This window comes from Hordeum vulgare, chromosome 4H (assembly GCF_904849725.1).
Source record: "Hordeum vulgare subsp. vulgare chromosome 4H, MorexV3_pseudomolecules_assembly, whole genome shotgun sequence".
NCBI classification, from domain to species: domain Eukaryota; kingdom Viridiplantae; phylum Streptophyta; class Magnoliopsida; order Poales; family Poaceae; genus Hordeum; species Hordeum vulgare.
In genome coordinates, this window is record NC_058521.1 from 421141748 (window position 1) to 421165072 (window position 23325).

Here is a 23325-nt window from a genome sequence, read left to right on the forward strand (position 1 = left end):
TTACTCTGTTCGTCATGAACTCAATACACTAGATGCATGCTGGATAGCGGTCAATGTGTGGAGTAATAGTAGCAAATGCAGAAAGTATCGGTCTACTTGTCTCGGACATGATGCCTATATGCTAGATCATTGCCTTTGATATCGTCATGACTTTGCACGGTTCTATCAATTGCTCGACAGTAATTTGTTCACCCACCATCATACTTGCTATTTTGAGAGAAGCCTCTAGTGAACACTATGGCCCCCAGGATCTACTCCACACCATATTTTCAGCCTTCCACTTTTTACTTCGTTGCACTTTCCGCCTTCAGATCTCACTTTGCAAACAATCTTGAAGGGATTGACAACCCCTTTGAAGCGTTGGGTGCAAGCTTGTTTGTGTTTGCGCAGGTACTATGGACTTGACGAGACCCTCCTTCTGGATCGATACCTTGGTTCTCAAACTAAGGGAAATACTTACTGCTCCTGTGTTGCATCACCCTTTCCTCTTCAAGGGAAAAACCAACACAAGCCCAATCTCCGTCAACGTGTCAATTTCTGGCGCTGTTGTTTGAGAAGTAGCATGCATCCATCTGCATCCTCCTCCTCGCGCGCTGCGAGCGCATCTCAGCTTGACAAAGACACTGCCTGTCTCCTTTCTCTTGGCGCTTCTTTGGGTGATGCAACCACTAGACCCCCTCGGGACGAACACCTTGTCCATTGTCACTTAACTCCTGCAGACTGCGATGCGGCGTGCCTGCTCTCCTCAGCGGATCCTTCCATGCATGCCTCATTTCCGGATGTCTGTAGTGTGGGTTTGCTCCCTCGACCGTCTGGAACGCTACACCGGCTGGCTAGCTCCTACGACCAGCCTGACGTGAGGAGCTGCTTGGCTTTAGGCATGCAGCCACCCAACGCCTCCCACGTGTCCAAGCTCGTTCGGACCCGACCTATAGTTATCTTGGACCTTTGCGATAGGGGAATCTTGCCAAGACCAGAGGGCCCATTACCTTGGTCAATTGCTGCAGACCTATGGCCATCTGGGGACGTTCTGCTGGCTAAGACACATCAGACAAAACCGATGACGCTCACGGGATTTGACAACACGACGCCCCAGACTCCTGTGCCAACCCAGCCAGCGTCCTGCTCCTCGATCCCGCAGGCAAAATCTTACGCCCGTGCTCTCTCTTCCTCTCCTTTAAGCATGCCCTCAGCTCCTCAGCCGCATTCTGCTGCTACCTCCCCTCCTAAGAACGCAAACTTCATGGAGCGTTGCTACAGGTGCCTCGCTCTTGACCATCAGGTCAGGCAATGCCGTGACCCCATTCGCTGCAGACGGTGCTGGCGCTCGGGACATACTCAACGCCATTGCTTGGCTATTTTATCACACTCGGCTCCAGCTCCTCTTCTACCCCTTCTCGCTATACTCGGTCCACCTCCCCTGTGCTTGCCCACACTTCACCTCTGCTCCCGCAACCCATTTCCCATCCCCGTGCCATGACGGACTTCATCCCTGTGTCAACTGGAGCTTCCTCGGATGAAGAGGGAACTCTATCCCTCACGATCAACTCCTCCACCGACCATGAAGACATTGCCATGACAGATGCGCCGGAGGAAGAGGATCCTGAAGAGGTAGAGTTCGAGTCTGGGGAGGAATCAACGGACTCGGACGAGGTTCCTTTCATGATCCCTCCCTCTCCTCTGGTTCATCGTAGGAGCCACTCCAATGTTTTCATGCCTCACGTTCCTCTCGAACACTTTCATAATCTAGCCTTGGCCTTTGTCAACCCTCCCCACCCTCTCCTCATGTGATGATTCGTAGGGCCTTGCTCACTGGAGCTGGGAACCCTCAGGTAGCTATTAGGGCATCTTCCCAGGGGGCGGGACTTGTGGTCTTTGGCTCTGCATATGAGAGGGAAGTCTCTGTCCTCTCCAGGCCTTTCATCTCCCCTTTAAACGGAGTGCATCTGGTTCGTCACGATGACACGGACAACCGCTTTCTGTTTCATCTTGGCACTGTCTCCGCCTTGAATCTGGAGGACTTCCCCATTGAGTATTGGTTCCCCGACACCATAACAAACTCGGTTGTCCCTTTCACGTGCCCTATCCAGATCGATCCGGTTTATCTTACGGGAGTCGACTACTCTGTGGTCTTGATCTCTGTCAAAAGCCGCACATTCACTGATGTCCCTCACACTATTCCGGTGCATGGCTTCTCTAGCCTGGGTGCGATAGTTTCAGTCATGGTGGTGCGTTTCGAGATGCTGCCACCGGATCCTTCCTTCCCTGTGGACTCCGACAACGACGACAACTCTAACGGCGGTGGTGGGGACGATGATCATTCCGACGGCGAGTAATGCATGTCATGAAGAACTTTGACTCCATTGTGTCGCTACTTCCGTTGGACGTGGCTGCGCTGGATGCAGCTGCGCCGCCACTTCTTCTTCAGGCTGCTCCGGACGTCGTGGACGCCCCGGCTATGCTGCTCCAGGCTTCTATGCCTACTGCCGATGCTTCGCCTGTCCAGGATGATCTTTTCCGCCCTACTGCTGCTCTGGCTCATGCGCTGCCTACCCCAGGAAAAACCTCCGTGGTATACTCCAGGCGTACGCGCGTCTACAGGCATCGAAACAGGCTACTCGACTCACTATGCTCGAGAAGGCCACCTTGCTCAAGAAACGCAGGCTCAACGGCAAGTCTTCTGCGACCTCCGTTGAGCTGCTACCGGCTGACGAGCTTCTCGAGCTAGCTGTGGCGGGCACCCCTCCTCTCGCTCGCAAGGATGTGCTTCAGTTCGCCGACGCTTGCGGCATCTCTGAGATTGACCTCAACAAAGTAGCGCCGGAGTTTTCTGATGTGTAACGACCCTCTGCGCCATCGCCAGCGGCGAAGCTCCTCTACCTGCAGTGACGCCTCCGGTTGTTGCTGTGTTTGCTTTGGTTTTTTTGTAGCGCTTCGCCAGGACCTGCCAGCGGGATCATATCCTTGCTCCTCTCTTTCTGTTTTTTACCCTCGGAGGGTTAGTTCTGATAGCCACTGTTCTCTTGGTTGCGGCCTCTATTCCCTTCCTCTCCCAATCGCTACTATTGCTCTATGTAACAGTCTCTCTCTATGTATCAGTTCCTCATCTTTAAATTTCCTGAATCCTAAATGCTTGCAGTCGTTTCTCCTAAGTTCCCATGAATAGACACCTAAGAATTGCCTCTTGGAACGTTTGGGGATTAGGAAGATCAAACAAATGTATCGATGTTAAAAGGGGTCTTCAAACGGCGACTGCTTCGATTATCTGTCTTCAAGAAACTAAGCTCGATCAATTGTCAACCTTTAAGGCTTCCTCCTTTCTCCCCCAGGCTTTCGCTCTTTTCACTTCCTCCCTTCTAACGGTGCCTCTCGCGGGATCTTAACAGCTTGGGACGATACTTATCTTGAGTGCACTAAGGTCCAGCAAGATTGCTTTGCTATCTCCTGTTGGTTCTCCCTCCGTGCCAATGTGACCTCTTTTATCATTACCAACGTCTACGGACCTTGCGACCACATTAGTAAACCTATCTTTTTAGACTCTCTTGCGACTCTATCTAAGACGGTGTCTATGCCATGGATGATTTGGGGGGATTTCAACCTCATTTTAAGACCTTCGGATAAATCTTCGGCAAACTTTAATTCTTCCGAAGCAAGCATGTTCGCCTCCACGATAAATTCCATTCAACTCGAGGAGATTCCTCTTCTTGATAGGTTGTTTACCTGGTCAAACCAACAAGATAATCCAACGCTTGTTCATATGGATAGAGTTTTGTTAACATCGACTAGACTACGCTATTTCTCGACTCAACCCTTACGTCCCTCACTCGCACCACCTCGGACCATGTTCCAATTGTCCTCTCTGCCTCCACAGACATTCCGAAACCAACCATCTTTCGTCTGAATAACCTGTTGTTATCGAACCAGTCCTTCATTGCACAAATTGCCCGTATTTTGGCAAGCGTAGGTCCTAACCACCATTCTCTCGGCTCTGCTGGCCGAATCTGCCTACAGCTTAAGCGTACTCGCAGTATGGCTAAAAAATGGCTGGTTAATGCTAGAGCGCCTAGGCGTCTTGCTTCCAACTGCTCTACCACTATTTAGGTGCTTGACAAACTAGAGGAAGGACGCCAACTTTCCCCTTTAGAGCTTAACCTTCGCATTGCAGTGAAACTGGCTTTGCATCGTCATAACAAGTTTCTAGCTGCATATTGGCAGCAACGTGCAAAGATCAGAGAATGCACTCTCGGTGACGAAAATTCAAGTTACATGCATGCCTGTGCTTCAGTACGCTTTCGCAAAAATCAAATTCCTTGTTTACAGGTTAACGGTGCGGTCGTTACCTTGCACAGCGGCAAGGCCGCCATCCTTCATGACTACTTCAAAAATCTCCTTGGAACTCAGTCTAGCTCTGTCATTAATTTTGATCTGGACAGCCTCATGATTGGATCTAAGCTGAACAGCTCTCAAGCCCTTTCTCTCATTAGACCCTTCTCCTTGGAAGAAATAAAATTGGCAATCCTTAGCATGAACGTGAATGCAAGCCCGGGTCCGGATGGGTTCGGACCAGCTTTCTTCAGGTCAATTGGGATCTTATTCGGCATGATTTACTAGTCCTCCTAAATGATTTTCACAGCGGCTCTGCTGACCTTAGAAGGATCAATAAAGCCTTCATTGTGCTTCTCCCAAAGCGCGTTGGTGCTTCGTCTCCTGATAACTTCACACCTGTTTCTCTTCCAAACTGTCTTATCAAAATCAGCTCCAAATGCCTGGCGTCTCGTGCGCAACCTCTTATTCCTTTAGTTATTCATCAAGATCAATCTGGATTCATTAAAGGCAGAGGTATCGCTGATAATTTTATTTACGCTGCTGATATTATTCAAACTTGTTTCAAGCGTAAAAAATCAGCGATTGTTCTTAAATTAGACTTCCATAAAGCATTTGATTCTGTTTCCTGGGAGGCTTTGGTGGCAATTCTAATTGCGAAAGGATTCCCTTTGATATGGTGTGATTGGATCCAGAATCTCAATCAAACCAGTCAATCGGCTGTTCTCCTTAATGGTAAGCCAGGACCCTGGATTTCTTGCAAAAAGGGTCTTCGACAAGGAGACCCTACACCCCCCTACCTTTTCATTATTGTAGCCGATGTTCTGCAACGTCTTATTCACCGGGCTTCCTCCAATGGCCTTCTATCCCATCCCATCGATCCGACTATCTCATGTCCGGTGCTGCATTACGCCGATGATACTCTTATCATTCTGGAAGCTGATATGGAACAACTTCAAACTCTTAAATCAATTCTTCTTCAGTTCTCAAATGCTACGGGCTTGGTGATTAACTTTCACAAGAGCATTTTCGCTCCTATTCATGTGGAGCTGGGCCTAGCATCTGCCCTGGCATCTATCCTGGGGTGCGCGGTTGCTTCCTTCCCACAATCATACCTGGGGCTGCCTTTATCCACCCACAAATTAAACATTGAAGATTTTTTCTTCATCATTGACAAGATTGACCGGCGTCTCGCAGGATGGAGAGGCGTGCTACTGTCTATGGCCGGTCGTGCAATCCTGGTTAGGGCGGTTCTGAGAGCCTTCCCTATTTATGCAATGTCGGCTCTTGTGCTGCCTATGGGCGTTGTTCAGGAAATCGATAAGCGCTGCCATGCATTTTTCTGGGTAGGACAGGACAAAGTATCGGGTGGCCAGTGTAAAGTGGCATGGGATTTTGTGTGTGCTCCGTTCTCATGTCGGGGTCTAGGTTTTTCGTCTCTGGATCACTTAAACTCTTGTCTTCTTCTCTCTCACTTGAATAAACTTCACTCAAGCAGCCAATTTTCAAGTAGCTTTCACCTGACGGCCAAATATGGCTGGTCGGATACCCGTGACATTGACACTACTCACCCCCTTCAATCTTATGTTTGGAGAGACATCGTCAAAGGGATTGATTTCTTTCGGTCCATTACTATGATTAAGATCGGAAATGGTTTAAATACTGCTTTCTGGCTAGACCTATGGTTTCCCAACCACACTCAAAATCTTGCAACAATTTTCCCCGCCATTTTTTCTCACTCTCTTCGGCCTTCGGCCTCTGTTGCTCGCGTGCTTAATAACCTGCAGTTACAGCTTGATTTGGCCCCAAGACTTTCAAATGCTGGAGACATTGAACTGGCTAATCTGCGTACTATGTTGGCAACTGTCTCCTTGAATGTACAGGTTTCAGACAAACGACTGGCTCGGATCAATGGCAAGCCTCTCACCTGCAACGCTGCCTATAAGGCAGTTTGGGCGAACAAACCCGTCGATCCTTTTGCCTCGTCCATCTGGAAAAACTATGCACCCAATAGATGCAGAATTTTCCTTTGGCTTCTATGCAAGAACAGGCTCTTCACCAATGAAAGACGCTTCAACAGAGGGCCATCGGACTCCGGCTCCTGCCCGTTCTGCCCTGCTCCTGAATCAGCAGAACACCTATTCCTTCTGTGCAACCATCTTGGACCTCTGTGGCAAGAGCTATCATCGATCTCTGCCTTGCCACCAACAAATTTTAGACAGCTTTGGGAGGTCCACCATGCTAGCAAGACTCACTCCACAATAATCATTGCCATCTTATGGAATATTTAGAAAAGAAGAAATGCAATGGTTTTCAGAGGGGATTTGCAGCCTATCCACCTGATTGCCCGTGCTGCGGCAGACGATATCATTCTCTGGTCCAACAGATGCTCAAAGGAGCAGCCATTACTCCTGCTTAGAGGTTGGGGCACCATGTTGTTTCATCTTTCAGGAAGATTGTAACATAAATTCCATGTACCCTGTTCTTCCTCCTCCACCCCCTGTCTTTCTTCTTTTTAATCTATACTGTTTTTTTAATTTAATAATTTGGTTCAGGCCCGCGTAAGCCCGCCGTAGCACGGTAAAAAAAATGGACATTTTTTCCGATGGTGTTCCATGAAGTTTAACCTTCTTTGGAACATAACTCTTTTAAAATGGTTTGACCAAACAGCATGCTTTTACCACCTTTCTTAAGCTATAAGGTACGTAGGCTGTTTTTGTTCCGTTTTCTTTGCTGATCAACTGTTCTTTTTCTGCTGTCGATAGAGAAAAGACACGTGGACGAGGTTGGCTCCCATTCTTGAATCTCCTTACGTCGACAACGGGTCATTTCCGAAATTTCGATGCATATCCATTCCACCATCAACGCTGCCAACTCTGATTTCAAATATTAAAATCGGAACCGCCGCGCGCGCGGAGACCAGCGCTAGAGCTCGCGAGCAAAAAAAAAAAAAAAACGGGGGCTGGAGAGCAGGGACAAAAGAGCACAGCACAGCACAGCGCGGCCCCACCACCCATCCTCTCCTTCCATTCCAATTCCAATTCCATCGTCCCCACCTCGCTTTGGTTGAAGAAGACCAGACGAGAGGGGAAGTGCGCGACCGTCTCGCCCGTCATTATCACCCGCCTCCCCTATAAATACGACGGAACCCCGCCCGCCTCCTTTCCTCCGCCCCCGCTTCCGTGTCCCGGCCAGCGCCGCCCTCTTTCCCGGCCCCCTTTTGCTCATCCTCATTCAAAGCCCAGGTTCTGTCTTCTCTGCGTGTGTGTGTGTGATCGGTCATCGGTGGGCGAGGACTATGTCGCCGCCGACGAACGGGAACGGCGCCACCTCGCTTCCCATGGCGGGCCTGTCAGACGCGCTGCTCTTCCCCTTCGATGGCTTCTCCGCCGACGACTTCTTCGCCACCGCCCCGCCTCCCCCCCCTCCTCCTGCTCCTCCTCTCGGCGCCGACACGGGGCGCCTCCTCCTGGCCTCCTCCCGCAACGACGACGTCCACGCCTCCACGGACCTCGCCGTCGCGGCACCCGTCGAGACCACCGGGAGCTCCTCCGCGCTGGGGCCGCTGCCGCTGACGCCGAGCGGCGGGCAAAGGACGTCGTGCTACCGCGGGGTGACCAGGTATACGCGCCTCTGCTTAGCGAGTGATAAGTGTGGTTAAGGAGTGTGTTTAATTAGCACTCCCTCCCAAAGTAGTACTAGTACTCGTACTTATTATTACTAATAACACGTGCGATGCGAGCGCAGGCACCGGTGGACCAGACGGTACGAGGCGCACCTGTGGGACAACACGTGCCGGCGGGAGGGCCAGAAACGCAAGGGACGCCAAGGTGACCATCTCATGCTCCCCAGCTTAAGCCAACATATAATCTCGCTGCCGCTAATCTAATCTAAGCATCGACGGTGGCGATTAGATTAGATCTTTGTTTGCTTGCGGTTGCGGGGCTCGGATCTGTACGGGGGGTAAAAGGAGGGCTCCTCGATGGGATGGCGTGCCGCCGTTTCCGGAGGGAAGAGAGGGAGACGTCGCGTGCTGCGTGCGTGAGGTGACAGCCATCTCCCTGTATGATGATGACGAGGTAGACTACTCGCTCGCCCGGATTCGCTGCGGACCCACCGCCACCTCTTTGACCGCTTTCTTTCTCTCTCCTTCTCCTTCTTTCTTTGGTATATATATCTCGGGGCTATATAGGCAATGTAGTAGTACTAGTACGATTTTGATTGTGTTCGCTGAAACAATTTATTGGCCGGGGTAAAATTTGTTTCGCTGGAGAAAAAAATACGATTAATCTTGCCGTGGGTAGGTGGCAGTTCATGCCAGCTTGCCAGTACAGTGAGCACGCAGCTTTTTTGCCTTTCTTCGGGTCTTCTGTTTCTAGCCAGTTCGTTCATTCATGCGTGCGTGGGGTGGGTCAGCTTCTTTATTCTTCCGCTGCAAGTCTTTCTTCTTCTCTCTCTGTTTGCGTTCATCTGCCAGCAATCTGTTTTTTGTTTTCATCTGCCAGCCTCTTGAGGGGTTTCGAATTTTGAAATGGGCATGGCATGGCATGGCATGCATGTCTGGCCACTTCTACTTTTGGGAACGCCCCAGACTTTTGTCCTGCTCCTTGTTGATGACCAGGAGGGTTTTGTTGTACGTGTGTGGCCCTACACACGGTTTGTACTCACATTTGCACTACACTAGGTGGCCGGGACTTGACGACGTTGTAGTACGTATATACTTAGAGATAAAATTTGATGTACTCCAATCCAAGCAAAACCTGTCTGGCGCATGCCCGTGCATTCCCATATTTGGCCTTCTGCATCTTGCACGCAGGCTGCAAACGCTTATCATCGATCACTACATTTTTGGTAGGAAAGCTAATCAAACATTAGTGCCTGCGGGGTCTGCTTACCGTTTGGCATGTGCTCTTTTTTATCACTAATTTACTTATAACAGTTTCATTTTGCCCGTTTAGTAAGTAACGTAAGGACGGGCCCACCATAATGCATGGGTTGCTGAAGACCTATATGGCCCCGTCTGGAACGGGGGTAAACTTTGTGTGCTCACTAGTACTCCAGTATTTAGGCAGGCCCTGTTTGGTCCATAAGTCCAATGACTTTTTTTAGTCCCAACTTAGGCCCTGTTTGGAACCACCTAAATTATATAATCCGGTTTTTATAATCTATTATGTCTCCAAATAGGACAGATTATATTGCAGTTTATAAAAACCAGATGACCAGATTATTAAAAACTCATAATCTACTCTACCCCAGCTAAAATCAGATTATGGATTACTAATGACCCATTACCCTTGGAAAGTTGGAGATAATTACCTACTGCCACCGCCACCGTCCTCCAAACATGTCCACCTAGATTATTACCTTTGCAGCTAAAAACAGAGGGTAGACATGTCATTGTGTAATATAAAACCTAGATTACAGTTTATATAATCTGGCCTCCAAACATGCCCACCTAGATTATTTTTATAAACCAGATTATATAATCTATCTTCATAATCTAGATTATTATAATCTATTGTGGTTCCAAACAGGGCCTTATAAGTCCTAAGTTTCTAAAAAGTTCCTACCTGTTTGGTTCCTAGGACTTAACATGGACTAAAAGACCATATTACAACTATAAGTCCCTCCTTGAGAGTCTTATTTCATAAGTCCCAAATGCCCACTTTAAGTCCCTATAAGTCCCTCCCGTTTGGTTTAGATGGGACTTAAAGGGACTTATAAGTTCTAAGTCCCTAATAAGTCCCTGTAACCAAACACCCTCTTAATTCAAACTTCAACTTCAACTACCCGTCAAAAAAAAAGTTCAAACTTCAACTAGTTAAATATTGTGCAGGTGCACATGGTCAGGAAATATTGCCAGTCAAAGTGAATTCGAAAATATTTCATGGTTTTAAATCGTATACCATGGTTATGCACTAATTATTAATTTTTTATTTCGTTCTAGTGTTTTCGTAAGAATTTGGCAGATTGCTAAACTTAACCCCGCCCTCTTTTCATTATTGTTATTGTGGACACTTCATTTCGGTGAGCAACCTTCTTTTATCTTGCATATTCGCTGTAAAAATCCTCTACCCGCCATCCGTAAATATTCTGTTGGCTTTATTCTCGTCTACAGAACATCTCTTGGTCTTGCCACTTCTGTGTGTGCATTGTGCATGACTGGTGTCCTTGTCTACCAGACCAGGAACAGTTCAAGTAGGAGCACTATGTTGCATTTAGGAAATTTTGTTTGGAGATTAATATTCTCTGAGTGGAAATGTGCACATTGCATCCTATGTTATCTAGAGGAGCCACTGCTCTTGATTTTTGTAAGGTAGCATGGCTTGGATACTACTACTACTATAAGCATAAATTCAGAAGAGTATTCTCTCTCTCTCTCTCTTTCAATTTAGCTTAGATCACATGTCAATCTTGTTGTTAATCAACATCTACATAATACAGGAACATGCTGTCTATTTGTAAGTAACCACCTTCAACTCACAATGGGTACTTGATTTTAATTAACGGTATCTCGACGTGTCCATGGTAGGCTACCCAATCATAACTAAGTGAATATTTGCTCAGTTAGGTGCGGATTAAGTGTGGTGCATCTGTTCTCTTTATAAGAATCACATGATAGTTATGCATGTTTTTTCTATGCATTTAGTTTGTTTTTTCTCTCCTCTATCAGTTCGAAGTTCGAACTAACTTGGCTTGTATTCTCTACCATTTTTATGCTTGCTAATCTGGCGATTATGCGGGGACTTTCCTTCAGTTTACTTGGGTATGAACAGCTGCCTCCTACCTTTTATATTAGTGTGTCATGTCTTTCAGCATCATTTGGTAGAAACTTACAAGCAATGTTTGGTACTGCGCAGGTGGCTATGAAAAAGAAGATAGGGCTGCTAGGGCATATGATCTTGCTGCTCTGAAATACTGGGGCTCCAATGCTACCACTAATTTCCCTGTAAGTGTCATTCTCTAATAGGCAATTGATGTATGTGTTTCTTCTGCACTTGCTTTGAATACTTTGTTGTTATCCTATCACCTCTCTGAACTCATGTTGTGGTAAAGATTGAAAGACATAAATTCAACTCACATGTTATCCCAGCAGAAGCATAATTTTTGTTTGGTGCACCTCATATTGCTAAGTTCATTTGTGCAATATATTATATTTGCATTCCATTGTCAATAATTGGAATTCTGTGTCAACTTTATTCTGTTGTGCTAAATGGTTCCTTTCTGTTACAAAAAATCATTATGCTGGTTCTGAATTCAGCAATATTTGCTTAACATTGAGTTTGTTTGCTTTACAGAAAGAAAACTACATCAGAGAGCTTGAGGAGATGCAAAACATGAGCAGGCAGGAGCTTGTAGCTTCACTAAGGAGGTTCGTATTTATAACTTGTCATATTCATGCCAGGCATCATATTTTGTGCTTACAACTGTCTGCTTGGTGATCCTAAAAGAACTGCGTGGTGTAAATCTGCAGGAAGAGCAGTGGCTTCTCTAGGGGTGCATCCGTGTACAGAGGTGTCACAAGGTAATTTTCAACTATAGGAGCCCATCAGTTTGATCAATATGTTCCGCGTCAGTTACAACCTGCTCGACCTAGTCCCTGATAGTGATATGTTTTGTCAGGCACCACCAACATGGACGCTGGCAGGCAAGAATTGGTCGTGTTGCAGGCAACAAGGACTTGTACCTGGGGACTTTCGGTAAGCGCCTCTAGTTGACAATCTGTGATATCTCTCTTCATTCCAAAGAGATCCTGAGGGAATGTAGCCTCCTGTGGGAATTTAGTACAACATTGTGCAGACTGTGCATTGCTTATACATGGGGTCTATGGTCCCTATTAACTGGAGTATTTTTCATGAACATAGAGTAAGATACCCTTGTGTTTCTCATACCAGGACATGAACTTTAAGATCTAATACTACCGCTAGTATTGATACGAGTCTTCCGTATAAATTGCTAAATAATGATCACCGTCAACAGTTCGTTGCAGTTATACTGAGAGCAAGTATAATAGTATAGCCAGCTGTTGGCTATAAGCCATTGCCATGTCATCTATAGCCCATCTTATAGCCAACATGTACAATAGTTCATTGCAAAAGCGTACTACCTTTTTATTATATGGTCCACCTTTCATACTCACAAAAGGCCTAGGAACACGTGCTAGAGCTGGCTCTTAGCTAAGAGCCCGCTTAGAGCAAGTGTTGGCCTCGGCAAATCGATCAACTTGATCGATGCTCCTGGACGTGGATATAAACTAATAGTACGTACGTATACGAGCACTTCTAGCCGGCCTTTTCCCAGATTGATCTCACGCACACACGCCGATGTATTACAACAGGCACGTCTCGTACCTTGCTATTTTCTTTATTTATTCTGGTACTCTTTACAACGTATATGCCCACATATATACAAGGGACTAAACCGACCTGAAGCTAGCTAGCTTAGCAATCCTAAACTGATTCAAACTAGGACTCCCAATACTACACGCTCACGTAAACATAAGTGCCATGCAAGCCACAGACTTTAAGAAAAAACACGCTTCCAACTCTTACTCTTACACGTAAGTGTGGATTAACATCTAACAACAAGTACAATAGTAGAGCGGCTGCCGGCTGTAAGCTCATGCCATGTCAGCTATAGCTCACCTTATAGCTAACATGTACAATAGTTGGTTAGAAGAGTGTACTACTTATTTATTGGCCCTGTTTGGATACTCTAACTCGGTTAGAGGTTAGAGTTAGATTCTAACTCTAGACTAACCCTGAACTAACTCTAACCAAGGAGGTGTTTGGATGGAAGGGTTAGATTGCCAATAAATGCACCTTTTTCAATCATTTGGCTCCTTTATCTAGGATTTTGTGTGATGGAGGGAGAGAGAAAAGTAACTTTTTCTGGGCCCCACCTAACTCTAACCCAAAAAAGCACCTCTTGGGTGGGTTAGATTTTTTGGGTGGGTTAGATGCATCTAACCAACTCTAACCCACCCTGTTTGGATTTTTGAGGGTTAGATGAGTTCAATCTAACCAACTCTAACTCTAACCCTAGGATCCAAACAGGGCCATTATATGACCCACCTTTCATTCTCACAAAGTGCCTAGGAGCACGTGCTAGAGCTGACTCTTAACTAAGAGCCCGGTTACCTTCTCTGTCTTCTTCTCTCTCCTCCAACTAAGTAAAAATATACTACTTTATTCCTTATAGCCAGCTGACTCAGCTTTGTTGTACTTGCGCTTACCTTCTCTCTTCTCTTTTCTCTAACTAAACAAAAATATGTTAGTTTATTTCTTATAGCCAACTGACTCAGCTCTATTGTACTTGCTCTGATAACTCCGAATGCCATTAAGGTGTTGCATCATGCATGCAAGCTCTTCTGCTCTGTTGTTCTGTGATGCATATCATACTGTAATTATTGATTTGCTCAGCTCATTTGGACCTAAACAAAAATGTTCTTTTCAGCGACTGAAGAAGAAGCGGCGGAGGCGTACGACATCGCAGCGCTGAAGTTCAGGGGCGACAACGCCGTCACCAACTTCGAACCCAGCCGGTACAACCTGGAGGCGATCGCCTGCAGCGACCTTCCGGTCAACGGGAGGCGGATGAGCAGCCACAAGCCAGCAGCAGCACCAGAACCGCTAGGCCAAATCACCTTCGCGCCCTCCGCTCCTCCGATTCCCGAGCAGCAGTGGGGCAGCGACATGCCAGTGCCACCTTATGTCCTCCACGGCCTTGTGCAGCTCCAGGCCTCTCAGCCCCTGCACGCTCTGCCGCTTTCGAGCTACAGCTTCGGCGAGCCCAGCTTCTACTGGCCGTTCGGCGACGTTGAGCAGAAGGTGCAGCTCGACAGCAAGGTGGAGGTGGCTGGTGGCATCCTTCAGCTAGCCAACTCGGCCGTCTAGTGTCTAGTCTCTCTACTCTGAAGGACCCATGCTTTTGGAAATGCATGCGAGGAAGTGCAGCGATGTTTTGGCTTGGGTAGCTGGGAGGTGATACAGTATTTTGCTGCTGCTGGTTTGGAACTCACCACCTGAACATAGGGTATAGTTACTGGTGCCGCTTGGTTCCAGTTGTCCTCTTCTATGTGTAAAGGTTATTAAAGCCAGTTAGTGAACTTGAGTAGATGCTGCTCCTGGTAAGTGATAGGGGTAGCAGGGCGAAAGAAGCTCCAAGGGCGGTGGTAGCGGCATATGTCGGCTGCCGTGTAGAGCAGTTCCTTGAAGAAGTTTATGGCGCACCTCAGAATGGCATGCTAAGTTATCTAGTTTTAATCGATGGGTTCTTTTGAACAAGGAGTGGACAAGTGGTACATGTTGGCAGATGTTATGTTCTTTACGGCCACATCAGTCCATCCCCTAGGGTGACGGTTATCGTCTTGTTCCGGCGAATCCGGAGGGGATCTGGTGTCTAGGTCTTTCTTAGCCGCCACCCACCGTTCTTTGCCCCCGTAGATCTAGTGCGCGTTCCCCTTCCACTCCCGGTGCTCGTTCCCCATCCTTTTCCGGTGCTCGTTCCTCCTGCTCTCCAATCCCCGTGTGCTCATTCCCCTCCCACCCGCGAACCTTCCTGCTCTCCAATCCCCGTGTGCTCATTCCCCTTCCACCCGCAAACCTTCCTGCTCTCCAATCCCCGTGTGCTCATTCCCCTTCCACCCGCGAACCTTCCTTGTGCTCCCGTGGGTGCACGGTCATAAGACTCTCGTCCCTGGGTGGAGGTGGGGGCGGCTGAGGAGGGGGGGGAGTAGGATGGATGGTGCGGCGGGGATGCTGAAGGGCCTGAAGCTCTCGGAGGAAGAGAAGAGGGGGATTAAGATTCAAATCTCGGCGAGGGAGAAGGGGAAGAGTGTGGAGGCGCAGACGACTGGGAAGCTGGTGTGTGAGAGGCCTGCGCATCCGGACGCAATCTGCCTTTCTCTGGGTCGGATGTGGTGCCCTAGCAAGGGAATCCGCTGCAATGAGGTTGGTGAGAATCGATTCATGTTCGCTTTCCTTCAAGAATCAGGAAAAAGGAAAGTAATCGACAATGGGCCATGGATGTTTGATAAGGAGCTGGTTGTGATAGAGGAATATGTGCCAAGTAAAAGGTTGGAGGATTATGAGTTCAACAACATCCCCATCTGGGTCCGGGTCTTCAACCTCCCTCTTGGTATGATGAATGAGGACTCGGCTGAAGAGATCGGTAATATAATTGGGCTGTTCGTGCAGGCTGACACGGGGGCGGATGGCTGTGCAATTGGAAAATTTATGAGAATCAAGATCAAATGAGGATTGATAAGACAATTATGCGGGGGATTCTGTTGGGGAACGTCGCATGGGAAACAAAATTTTTCTATGCGCACGAAGACCTATCATGGTGATGTCCATCTACGAGAGGGGATGAGTGATCTACGTACCCTTGTAGATCGTACAGCAGAAGCGTTAGTGAACGCGGTTGATGTAGTGGAACGTCCTCACGTCCCTCGATCCGCCCCGCGAACAATCCCGCGATCAGTCCCACGATCTAGTACCGAACGGACGGCACCTCCGCGTTCAGCACACGTACAGCTCGACGATGATCTCGGCCTTCTTGATCCAGCAAGAGAGACGGAGAGGTAGAAGAGTTCTCCGGCAGCGTGACGACGCTCCGGAGGTTGGTGATGACCTTGTCTCAGCAGGGCTCCGCCCGAGCTCCGCAGAAACGCGATCTAGAGGAAAAACCGTGGAGGTATGTGGTCGGGCTGCCGTGGAAAAGTCGTCTCAAATCAGCCCTAAAACCTCCGTATATATAGGTGGGAGGGAGGGGAGGAGGCAGCCTCAAAACCTAAAGGTTTGGCCGAAATTGGAGGTGGAGGAGCCCTACTCCAATCCTACTTGGAGTAGGATTCCACCTTCCCACTTGGAAACTCTTTCCACCTTGTGTTTTTTCCTTCTCAAACCTTATGGGCCTTAGTGGGAACTTATTCCAGCCCACTAGGGGCTGGTTTATCTCTTCCCATAGCCCATGAGACCCCTTGGGGCGTGACACCCCTCCCGATGGTCCCCGGCACCCCTCCCGGCACTCCCGGTACACTACCGATGAGCCCGAAACTTTTCCGGTAATGCACGAAAACCTTCCGGTAACCAAATGAGGTCATCCTATATATCAATCTTCGTTTCCGGACCATTCCGGAAACCCTCGTGACGTCCGTGATCTCATCCGGGACTCCGAACAACATTCGGTAACCAACCATATAACTCAAATACGCATAAAACAACGTCGAACCTTAAGTGTGCAGACCCTGCGGGTTCGAGAACTATGTAGACATGACCCGAGAGACTCCTCGGTCAATATCCAATAGCGGGACCTGGATGCCCATATTGGATCCTACATATTCCGAAGATCTTATCGTTTGAACCTCAGTGCCAAGGATTCATATAATCCCGTATGTCATTCCCTTTGTCCTTCGGTATGTTACTTGCCCGAGATTCGATCGTCAGTATCCGCATACCTATTTCAATCTCGTTTACCGGCAAGTCTCTTTACTCGTTCCGTAATACAAGATCCCGCAACTTACATTAAGTTACATTGCTTGCAAGGCTTGTGTGTGATGTTGTATTACCGAGTGGGCCCCGAGATACCTCTCCGTCACACGGAGTGACAAATCCCAGTCTCGATCCATACTAACTCAACGAACACCTTCGGAGATACCTGTAGAGCATCTTTATAGTCACCCAGTTACGTTGCGACGTTTGATACACACAAAGCATTCCTCCGGTGTCCGTGAGTTATATGATCTCATGGTCATAGGAACAAATACTTGACATGCAGAAAACAGTAGCAACAAAATGACACGATCAACATGCTACGTCTATTAGTTTGGGTCTAGTCCATCACATGATTCTCCTAATGATGTGATCCCGTTATCAAGTGACAACACTTGCCTATGGCCAGGAAACCTTGACCATCTTTGATCAACGAGCTAGTGAACTAGAGGCTTACTAGGGACAGTGTTTTGTCTATGTATCCACACAAGTATTGTGTTTCCAATCAATACAATTATAGCACGGATAATAAACGATTATCATGAACTAAGAAATATAATAATAACTAATTTATTATTGCCTCTAGGGCATATTTCCAACAGTCTCCCACTTGCACTAGAGTCAATAATCTAGTTCACATCACCATGTGATTCCAACGAATCCAACACCCATATAGTTATGGGGTCTAATCACGTCTTGCTCGTGAGAGAGGTTTTAGTCAACGGTTTTGAAACTTTCAAATCGTGCGTTATTTACAAATCTTTATGTCATCTCATAGATGCTGCTACTACGTGCTATTCGGAAATGCTCCAAATATCTACTCTACTATACGAATCCGTTTCACTACTCATAGTTATCCGGATTAGTGTCAAAGCTTGCATTGACGTAACCCTTTACGACAAATTCTTTAACCACCTCCATAATCGAGAAAAATTCCTTAGTCCATTAGTTACTAAGGATAAATTTCGACCGCTGCTAGTGATTCAATCATGGATCACTCTCTGTACCTCTCAACATACTTTGAGTCAAGGCACACTTCAGGTGCGGTACACAGCATGGCATACTTTAGATTCTACGGCTAAGGCATAGAAGACGACCTTCGTCTATTCTCTTTATTCTGCCGTGGTCGGGTTTTGAGTCTTACTCAAACTCACACCTCACAACGCAACCAAGAACTCCTTCTTTGCTGGTCTATTTTGAACTCTTTCAAAAACTTGTCAAGGCATGCATCTTGTTGAAACTTCTATTAAGCGCTTTCGATCTATCTCCATACATCTTTGATGCTCAACATTCAAGTAGCGTAATCCAGGTACTCCTTTGAAAACTTCTTTCAAACAACCTTGTATGCTTTACAGAAATTCTACATTACTTCTGATCCACAATATGTCAACCACATATACCTATCAGAAATTCTATAGTGCTCCCACTCACTTCTTTGGAAATACAAGTTTCTCATAAACCTTGTACAAACCCAAATCTTTGATCATCTCATCAAAGTGTATATTCCAACTCCGAGATGCTTGCACCAGTCCATTGAAGGATCACTGGAGCTTGCATACTTGCTAGTATCTTTAGGATCGACAAAACCTTCTGGTTGTATCACATACAATGTTTGCTCAAGGAAACCGTCCAGAAAACAATGTTTTGACATCCTACGTGCAACATTTCATAAATAATGCATCAACAACTAACATAATTCTAACAGACTTTTAGCATCGCTACGAGTGAGAAAGTCTCATCATAGTCAACTGTTTGATCTTATCGAAAACATCTTTGCGACAAGTCGAGCTTTTCTTAATAGTGACTTATCACCATCATCATCTGTCTTCTTTTAAAGATCCATTTTTACTCAATAGTCCTATGACCATCAAGTAGTTCTACCAAAGTCTACACTTTGTTTTCACACATGGATCCTCTCTCGGATTTCATGGCTTCCAGCCATTTGTCGGAATCTGGGCCCACCATCGCTTTCTCCATAACTCGTAGGTTCACTGTTGCTCAACAACATGACCTCCAAGACAGGGTTACCGTACTACTCTGCAGCAGTACGCGACCTTGTCGACCTACGAGGTTTGTAGTAACTTGATTCGAAGCTCAATGATCATCATCGTCAGCTTCCACTTCAATTGGTGTAGGCGCCACATGAACAACTTCCTGCGCCCTGCTACACACTGGTTGAAGTGATGGTTCAATAACCTCATCAAGTTCTACTACCCTCCCACTCAATTATTTCGAGAGAAACCTTTCCTCGAGAAAGGATCCGTTTCTAGAAACAAACACTTTGCTTTCGGATCTGAGATAGGAGATGTACCCAACTGTTTTGGATATCCTATGAAGATGCATTTATCCACTTTGGGTTCGAGCTTATCAGACTGAAACTTTTTCACATAAGTGTCGAAACCCCAAACTTTCAAGAAACGACAGTTTAGATTTCTCTAAACCTCAGTCTATACTGTGTCATCTCAATGGAAATACGCGGTGCCCTATTTAAAGTGAGTGCGGTTGTCTCTAATGCATAACCCATAAACGATAGTGGTAATTCGATAAGAGACATCATAGTATGTACCATACCAAATAGTGCGTGGCTATGACGTTCAGACACATCATCACACTATGATGTTCCAGGTGGCATGAACTGCGAAACAATTTCCACATTGTCTCAACTGTGTACCAAAACTCGTAACTCAGATATTCATTTCCATGATCATATCGTAGACAGTTTATCCTCTTGTTACGACGAACTTCACTCTGAAACGGAATTGAACTTTTCAACATTTTAGACTTGTGATTCATTAAGTAAATACTCTTGTATCTACTCAAATCGTCAGTGAAGTAAGAACATAATGATATCCACTGCGTGCCTCGGCACCCATTGGACTGCATACATCAAAATGTATCACTTCCAACAAGTTACTATCTTATTTCATCTCAATGAAAACAAGGCCTTGCTCATGTGGTATGATTCGCATGTCACTAGTGATTCGAAATCAGGTGAGTACAAAGATCCATCAGCATGGAGCCTCTTCATGCAATTTATACTAACATGACTCAAGCGGCAGTGCCACAAGTAAGTGGTACTATCATCATTTAACTCGTATCTTTTGGCACCAATGTGTAACACTACAATCGAGATTCAATAAACCATTGAAGGTGATTATTCGAGCAAATAGAGTAACCATTATTTTCTTTGAATGAATAATCGTATTGCAATAAACACGATCCAATCATGTTCATGCTTAACGCAAGCACCAAATAACAATTATTTAGGTTCAACACCAATCCCGATGGTAGAGGGGGCGTGTGACGTTTGATCATATCAACCTTGGAAACACTTCCAACACGTATCGTCACCTCGCCTTTAGCTAGTCTCCGTTTATGCCGTAGCTTTCATTTCGCGTTACTAATCACTTAGCAACCGAACCAGTATCCAATACCCTCGTGCTACTAGGAGTACTAGTAAAGTACACATCAACATTATGTATATCAAATATACTTCTCTCGACTTTTGCCAGCCTTCTTATCTACCAAGTATCTAGAGTTGCTCCGCCTCAGTGACTGTTCCCCTTATTACAGAAGCACTTAGTCTCGGGTTTGGGTTTAATCTTGGGTCTCTTCATTAGTGCAGCAACTGTTTTGCCGTTTCACGAAGTATCCCTTCTAGCCCTCGCCTTTCTTGAAACTTAGTGGTTTTTCAAACCATCAACTATTGATGCTCCTTCTTGATTTCTACTTTCGCAGTGTCAAACGTCGCGAATCGCTCAAGGATCATTGTATCTATCCTTGATATGTTATAGTTCATCACGAAGCTCTCAAAGCTTGGTGGCAGTGACTTTTGGAGAACCATCACTATCTCATCTGGAAGATTAGCTCCCACTTGATTCAAGTGATTGTCGTACTCAGACAATCTGAGCACACGCTCAACGATTGAGCTTTTCTCCTTTACTTTGTGGTCAAAGAATCTTGTTGGAGGTCTCGTACCTCTTAACAAGGGCACAAGCATGAAATCACAATTTCATCTCTTTAGAACATCACTTATGTTCCGTGACGTTTTAAAACGTTTTCGGTGCCTTGCTTCTAAGCCATTAAGTACTTTGCACTGAACTATCGTGTAGTCATCAGAAACGTGTATGTCGGATGTTCATAGCATCCACAGACGACGCTCGAGGTGCAGCACACCGAGTGGTGCATTAAGGACATAAGCCTTCTGCGCAGCAACGAGGACAATCCTCGGTTTTACAGACTCAGTCTGCAAAGTTTGCTACTATCAATTTTCAACTAAATTTTCTCTAGGAACATAAAAAAAACAGTAGAGCTATAGCGCAAGCTACATCGTAATTCGCAAAGACCATTAGACTATGTTCATGACAATTAGTTCAATTAATCATATTACTTAAGAACTCCCACTCAAAAAGTACATCTCTCTAGTCATTTGAGTGGTACATGATCCAAATCCACTATCTCAAGTCCGATCATCACGTGAGTCGAGAATAGTTTCAGTGGTAAGCATCCCTATGCTAATCATATCAACTATACGATTCATGCTCGACCTTTCGGTCTCATGTGTTCCGAGGCCATGTCTGCACATGCTAGGCTCGTCAAGCTTAACCCGAGTGTTCTGCGTGTGCAACTGTTTTGCACCCGTTGTATGTGAACGTTGAGTCTATCACACCCGATCATCACGTGGTGTCTCGAAACGAAGAACTGTCGCAACGGTGCACAGTCGGGGAGAACACAATTTCGTCTTGAAATTTTAGTGAGAGATCACCTCATAATGCTACCGTCGTTCTAAGCAAAATAAGGTGCATAAAAGGATTAACATCACATGCAATTCATAAGTGACATGATATGGCCATCATCACGTGCTTCTTGATCTCCATCACCAAAGCACCGGCACGATCTTCTTGTCACCGGCGCCACACCATGATCATCCATCAACGTGTTGCCATCGGGGTTGTCGTGCTACTTATGCTATTACTACTAAAGCTACATCCTAGCAAAATAGTAAACGCATCTGCAAGCACAAACGTTAGTATAAAGACAACCCTATGGCTCCTGCCGGTTGCCGTACCATCGACGTGCAAGTCGATATTTCTATTACAACATGATCATCTCATACATCCAATATATCACATCACATCATTGGCCATATCACATCACAATCATACCCTGCAAAAACAAGTTAGACGTCCTCTAATTTTGTTGTTGCATGTTTTACGTGGTGACCGAGGGTATCTAGTAGGATCGCATCTTACTTACGCAAACACCACAACGGAGATATATGAGTTGCTATTTAACCTCATCCAAGGACCTCCTCGGTCAAATCCGATTCAACTAAAGTTGGAGAAACAGTCACTTGCCAGTCATCTTTGAGCAAAGGGGGTTACTCGTAACGATGAAACCAGTCTCTCGTAAGCGTACGAGTAATGTCGGTCCAAGCCGCTTCAATCCAACAATACCGCGGAATCAAGAAAAGACTAAGGAGGGCAGCAAAACGCACATCACCGCCCACAAAAACTTTTGTGTTCTACTCGAGAAGACATCTACGCATGAACCTAGCTCATGATGCCACTGTTGGGGAACGTCGCATGGGAAACAAAATTTTCCTATGCGCACGAAGACCTATCATGGTGATGTCCATCTATGAGAGGGGATGAGTGATCTACGTACCCTTGTAGATCGTACAGCAGAAGCGTTAGTGAACGCGGTTGATGTAGTGGAACGTCCTCACGTCCCTCGATCCGCCCCGCGAACAATCCCGCGATCAGTCCCACGATCTAGTACCGAACGGACGGCACCTCCGCGTTCAGCACACGTACAGCTCGACGATGATCTCGGCCTTCTTGATCCAGCAAGAGAGACGGAGAGGTAGAAGAGTTCTCCGGCAGCGCGACGGCGCTCCGGAGGTTGGTGATGACCTTGTCTCAGCAGGGCTCCGCCCGAGCTCCGCAGAAACGCGATCTAGAGGAAAAACCGTGGAGGTATGTGGTCGGGCTGCCGTGGAAAAGTCGTCTCAAATCAGCCCTAAAACCTCCGTATATATAGGTGGGAGGGAGGGGAGGAGGCAGCCTCAAAACCTAAAGGTTTGGCCGAAATTGGAGGTGGAGGAGCCCTACTCCAATCCTACTTGGAGTAGGATTCCACCTTCCCACTTGGAAACTCTTTCCACCTTGTGTTTTTTCCTTCTCAAACCTTATGGGCCTTAGTGGGAACTTATTCCAGCCCACTAGGGGCTGGTTTATCTCTTCCCATAGCCCATGAGACCCCTTGGGGCGTGACACCCCTCCCGATGGTCCCCGGCACCCCTCCCGGCACTCCCGGTACACTACCGATGAGCCCGAAACTTTTCCGGTAATGCACGAAAACCTTCCGGTAACCAAATGAGGTCATCCTATATATCAATCTTCGTTTCCGGACCATTCCGGAAACCCTCGTGACGTCCGTGATCTCATCCGGGACTCCGAACAACATTCGGTAACCAACCATATAACTCAAATACGCATAAAACAAC

At 46.6% G+C, this 23325-nt stretch overlaps 1 protein-coding gene across 1 annotated transcript; it reads left to right on the forward strand.

The window, feature by feature from the left end:
• The first annotated feature begins 7405 nt into the window (after positions 1 to 7405).
• Positions 7406 to 14606, forward strand: LOC123448803 (AP2-like ethylene-responsive transcription factor AIL7). Its single transcript, XM_045125822.1, has 8 exons — positions 7406 to 7944; positions 8071 to 8153; positions 11081 to 11089; positions 11184 to 11272; positions 11622 to 11695; positions 11798 to 11848; positions 11947 to 12023; positions 13780 to 14606. The coding sequence occupies exons 1-8, from the start codon at positions 7622 to 7624 to the stop codon at positions 14217 to 14219; spliced, it is 1146 nt and encodes a 381-aa protein (XP_044981757.1). The 5' UTR covers positions 7406 to 7621; the 3' UTR covers positions 14220 to 14606.
• The last annotated feature ends 8719 nt before the right edge of the window (positions 14607 to 23325 follow it).